The following is a 6,002-nucleotide window of genomic DNA, read 5'->3' on the forward strand; positions in this document are numbered from 1 at the left end:
GGCTGGACTCGATGATCTCCCGAGGTCCCTTCCAGCCCTAATGTCTATGAAATCTATGAAAACCTCAGGACAGCTGGTAACCAGCATTCAGGAAAAAACTGAACTCCTGAATGCCTACTTTGCTTCAGTATTTCACCAGACCATGGGGAAGTCAAGCAATATAAGGCTCACAGGGGACATGCCTTATATGAGAGCCTCCCCACTATGGATGCTGAGTGGGTGCAATATCAATTAGAAAAACTAGACATTTATAAGTCAGCAGGACTGGATGGACTCCATCCAAGAGTGCTGAAGGGGTTGGCTGAGGTCATTATGGAACCCCTGGCAAAACTCTTTCAGAATTTGTGGCACACAAGGGACCTGGAAGAGGTCCAACATTGTGCCCATCTTCAAGAAGGGGAAGAGGTAGAACCCAGGCAACTATGGGCCAAGTTGCCTAACCTCCATCCCAGGGAAAAACCTGGAAAAGCTCATTAAAGAAACTGTGTGTGATACACTCGCAGAAGGTAAGATTCTGAATGAAAGCCAGCATGGCTTTGTCGTGGGTAGGTCTTGTCTTACCAATCTCATCTCCTAGATTGCCTATACAAAATGTGAGAGGAGGAAAGATATTCCATTTGTAGAAGATTTTGGTATTTTGAAATCATATTTCATTGTGAAGCCAATCAGTTTGAAATTATCTGCAAAATAGAGTTTGTTTTAGCCTGGCAAGCAGCCCTAGGAACCCAAAGCTACCTAGAATTTGTGAGTTTGGAAGACTTTGAAGGCTGGGCTGCTGAGAGGCCAAACAGATGAATTAAGAGAAATTGAATCATTGTTGCAAAATGTATCTATTTGTATTTACTGGGAAATTCTAGTAGACAGAACATTTGCTTTCTACTCTAGAAATGTGATGGGAGCAAAGGGGTGGATTAGCTCTCTACCTACTAAAGACGTACTAAAGCTACTTTACTTCTTAAGATGGGAAGATTTTAGAAACAGAAAAGGATGAATACTCAAGTTTTCATCCAACCATGAACTGCCCTTGCTAAGAAATGGTTGCTTTCATTAGTCATGGACTTCGGATATCTAGGTAGCCCAGGGACTTTTGCTTACTCTTGAAATCTCACTTTTTAAACCTATATCCATGGGCAAACTCTAACTTTACTTGTACGCACAGCTGCCTTCACTAAGAGTTTGGTGGATCCCTCTCGGCTATAAAATCTCATGTTATCTTGCACCTTGAAAATATAATCCATGGAACATACCCACACTACTTGAGCATGATCCAAACCCAGGCTTTTCACTTACAACAGAGAAGGCCTTCAGCCAACACTGAGAAAATACCTGCCGAACATAATAGGTATACCTATGCTACGTGTACTATGTATAAAATTTGCAGCAAACCTCAATGAATATATTCAAGTAGTGCCAATGCCCCCATGCCTGCAATATATTAGGTGTCATACAACAAAAAACAGCTCATATGAATCAAGGGCTACTATCAATTAAGATGGATTAATTAATTAGCACAATTTCCTTTCAGTGTCCAAAACTTAGTATTTTCAGGCTTTGCGATGTCTTGTATAGAAATATATTCCATTGTGTTATAGTGGAGCATGGAAGCCTTTCCATGGAACTTATACTAATTTTAATATTTCTATCAGGAACTGATTTGAAATATGGCCCAAACATGTATTTTTTATATCCACACTACCAATAACATGCAGTTTACATCACAACAATTCAAGTCATCTTGCAATACCTTTGATAGACTTTATTTCTAACTCCTTTTTGGAAAGCAAGAAGATAGTTCCGTCCATCTCCTGAGAAAACTTCAACAGCAATTGGCTAGGGTGGAGGGTGGGTGGAAGATGGGAGAAAAATCTTATTATAAAGATGTTGTTAAAAATATATACAGTAATACACTAGCCTGGTCTTTTAAGTTCAGAAATTTCTTCATTCACAGTTGACATCAGTTTAGCCATAGCAAAATGCTGATGACACATGCACCTTAAAAATGCCCCACCCAGCACTGTTAGTCTACCTCCAGAACAATGAAATTCACTGTCCTCCAATACACTGGAGCTAAACTTTTCAAACACTGTTGTCTAATGTTGGGCATCTCAATACATATGTTGGTGCACTAAGTAGCCTCATTTTCTAAAGGACAGAGTACACCTGTAGAAATGAAAGTTTCTATTTTTTTAAGATGACGCTTTTTCTGCAAATTACAGTGGGACTGTGGCTAAAATCTCTACAGCTGCTTCTCATTCCAAATAAAACAAGTTACCTGTAACAGATATCTCCTTTTATGTACTTCCTTGATATCTTCATATGCAAAAATGCTGCACGTTCTTTTCAGTTGGCTTGGACCCTGTCTTGCTCCCCTTGGTATAATTGGCTCATGCATGCTGTAAGTAACCAAAAAAAGGTGAATATTATGTTCACCAATAAATAAAGACTATTTGTTAAATCAAGGCAAGGCTCAAGCTACAAAGTAATTATAAAGTAAAAGCCTTTCTACTGCATGAATGGAAGAGTCTAAAATGTTTCCTCAAAGGTTATCTTAATATGTTGCCAAAATCATGACCATGATATCAGTGTTCTGAAGAAAACAAGTTTTGGAACTAAACAGGTTTGCGTAGAATTCTGGGTTTATCAAGCCATAAGAATGGAGGTAGGCTCAATTCCTGTGCCTTCCTAAGCTTGACATAATAGTTTTAGTCTTCACACTTGCATAAAGTATTTCTCATCCAGCACTCAAGACTGCTAAACTGTTTGTAACTCTTCATTAATCTACTCACTTTGGAGGCAGTGTTTCAATATCCCGTATCTCCCTGGTGACTGTCATTGTAAATCCATCAATGACATAGAAGTGCTCTTTTCCAAAGAGAAGCAGCCCCTCACTGGTGTCAAGGCCTTGAACTCTAGCACAGCGGTACATGTGCTGAATCTGTAACCAAAACCATATGCTTGTCAATAGCAGCTTAATTATCTTGACGGAGTTTGAGACTACTGCCTTGTTGGATTTTATTCTCCCTGACAGTTTTTTCCTTACTTGTAGACACGCCAATTTTGTACTACTTATTTCAGTAATGAAAAATTTATACAAAGAAACATAAGATTAAAGACCTAGAAACATTCTCTGTATAAAAAGAGATTGAGAGAGAGAGAGCGTGTGTGTATAATTTTGTACACATATATGCTTTCTTCTCCCTCTTGCATTTGGACTTCAGTAAGATAAATACAGGCGTTCAAAAGTAGAAGGAAAATTTACCAATGCAGGTGCAGCTGGTCACTAATATCAGCTAAAAGAATAGTATACTTCTTGTTCAAATGATAACCAACAAAAAGATGTTTAAAAGGGAAGAGTAGTTTTCCAATTTTCTCATTAAAAATACTTAACCAACTTGTCATTTCTGTAAAAGGCAGCAGAGGGCACTGTACTTACTCGAGCTGAAAAGCCACAGACATTAAAGAACAGTAGTAAATGGAAAGCCTGCAAGACCCTACCTTCCCCCTCTTATCCACCACTCCAAACATGTTTAACCAGAGGTTCAAACACTGACTGTGAAAGCTAAAGACAGTGCTCCAGCTTAGTCAGATGTACCATTTTAATTCCACCCAGTCTATGATGTATTAGGCTGTGATATTCACTTAAAATGTATTACAACTACTTATTAAAGAATCATAGAATCATAATTTCAGTTTTTGTTTGCTATATCCCTCAAGTTGAACAGTAAACAATGGATAATAAGTATGTTGATCAGATCATTTGTCCTACAATAAGTCATGCTAAAAAGCTATATAAATATGTTATTTTTACTTAAGTAAAGATGTCCAGAAACAAAGTCACTCCATTTCTACAAAAATATAGCAGGTCGGTCCTCTGCACAGCAGGGACTCAATATATCAGATTTACCCAAATCCAAGGTGACTTCAAATTTTAAAAGACACACCAATAACTAGATTCCTTATATGGAAATGATACATTTTAGAATCCCCAGCTCATGCCTGTATCCCAGGTCCTAGTCCTGGCCTCTGACAGGCACTCACCATATTGCTTTGGGCTCCAAGCTGCAGCAGCCCAGGGAACCCAGGTCAGGGCCAGAGCGCTGGTTCTCAGCTCCAAGACAAAGCTGGTTTCTCCCCCATGTTTACTGTACTAAGTACAGTAATGTGTTAAGGGTTACCCTTTCCTCCCATCTCCCCCAATTGTGCAACTTTTGTTACACTAATAACATTCACCATGCCCTGCCTTCTGCCTGCCCATTTCCGGAATGAAGAACAGAAAGTCCCAACTTGTACAGATTAGACTTTTTTGTGATACACATACAAATAATTTAACTTTCTAAAAAGATAAAGCTTTTTCCCCACTTCTTTCTCTCCAGACAATGGTCTAACCCAGAACTGGATACAAATATTTTCTTTCACAAGAAGCCTTTGAACTAAGCTTAAGTGTTCCTTGAACCTAAAAAGTTTGAGAACTACTGCACTAGACAATGACTACATCAGACAGGTTCTGGCCTGTATACCTGTCACACTGGAAGGAAGCAAACCTCTAGAATGTTCACCTGGAATAGGATGCATATTAAATAAAGGCCAGATGTACTTAAAAGGAAAGTACATCAGATGCATATCAAAACAAGAGTCAAGAATTTTTGTGGACATCTTTTACTGGGCCAATTTAGTGAATAACAACCTAGGGAAAGCTGGCAGGATTGCTAGTTCCTGGAAACAGAGGACTCACTAAGAAATTACATCAAGCAGTACTGAGGTATTTCTGTTTTGTTTTGTGTATCTGTCTCCAAGCTTGACCATTCCTTTATATATTTTTTCTGTCTCATGTAATAAAACTTGCTTTGTTTGATATTTTACTGAGTATCTTGGGATAAGAGTGACTACAGGGAAGCTGACAACAGCATGCTTTCCATTCTCATGGAAATGGCAGACCTCTTTCTTTTTGCAGATCTGAGGAGGTTCTGAGAGTTGGAAGAGTCTTCCTTCACTAAGCTAAAAGGTCTGGTCAAGAGGCTAATTAGACAAGAATTTTTGTCAAGACAAGATTTCTTGGAAAGAAATCCAGTTAAAACCCCAAGGTTTTGCAGCAGGACTCCTCTGTCCTCAGAGTGATTCTAGTCACACTTAACTAGTGTTTGCTACCTACCCATACTTATTAACAGATCTCAAATTTACAAATCTACCCTGAACTTGTGTTGATATAAGAAATATGATGCTGGTTTGTGCTGTACAAACCTTGCCATTGGTTCTGCTTGTGTAACAAAAATATTCTTCCCAATGAAGTGTTATAATTCATACCGATACCTAAAAGTTTTAGGATGGCCATTTAAATATAGCTCCAATGAAGGGTAGCTGTGACCTCCAGCCTGAGAACCCATAGTTTAGAGCAGCAATTATCAACCAGGGTGCTGCAGTGCCCTGGACTGCCTTGAGATCCGTTCAAGGGTGCCACAGGGTGCCAAGCAATTTTAGAGGTTAGGTGTGCAAATATGATTTAGAAGATAAAATCAGAAATTTCAAATAAGAATCTAGGCCAGGTCCACACAAGCAGGGGAATGCCTTTGCAGCACAAATAATACTTTGTGCCACAGTGCCCCATGTGCTTTCCAGCACGACACACTGTCCCGCTGCTCCACATACTGCAGAGGTGGGGCTGGGTGGGTCACAGAGTGCCTCAGCAGAGGCTAGCCATTCCTTGTGCTGAGGCACCCCAACCAGCCGTGGAGCAGCATGTAGAGAGCCAGGGCTGCACTATCTCTGTATGCTGCAAAGCTCCTGCACTGAGGTACATTGTGCCCCAGCCAGCCACTCCCCACCTGGCTGGGGTGCAATGTGTCTTGAGACAGGGGAGCAGGCAGCCCACTGGAATTTCCTGGTAGCAAAAAAAAAAAAAAAAAAAATAAAAAAACCAGTGCAGACAACAAAGTGGCGAGCACCGAGACCAATGCAGAGCTGTGGCAACCCTGTACTGTGGGCTGCCTGCTGCCCTCACTCTGGGA

At 40.1% G+C, this 6,002-nt stretch overlaps 1 protein-coding gene across 2 annotated transcripts in view; it reads right to left on the minus strand.

The window, feature by feature from the left end:
* LOC109321881 (WD repeat and FYVE domain-containing protein 3) overlaps positions 1-6,002 on the minus strand; it is a 517,024-nt gene that overhangs the window by 39,589 nt on the left and 471,433 nt on the right. For both annotated transcript variants that reach the window (XM_019552640.1, XM_019552639.1), the window contains 3 exons: positions 2,787-2,935; positions 2,273-2,393; positions 1,745-1,830 (listed from right to left, as the gene is read on the minus strand). In XM_019552640.1, coding sequence (XP_019408185.1) covers positions 1,745-1,830; positions 2,273-2,393; positions 2,787-2,935 — 356 coding nt within the window. The remainder of the gene's footprint in view (positions 1-1,744; positions 1,831-2,272; positions 2,394-2,786; positions 2,936-6,002) is intronic.

The sequence above is a fragment of the Crocodylus porosus genome, unplaced genomic scaffold (genome assembly GCF_001723895.1).
Source record: "Crocodylus porosus isolate Cpor-Errol unplaced genomic scaffold, CroPor_comp1, whole genome shotgun sequence".
Classification (NCBI taxonomy): domain Eukaryota; kingdom Metazoa; phylum Chordata; order Crocodylia; family Crocodylidae; genus Crocodylus; species Crocodylus porosus.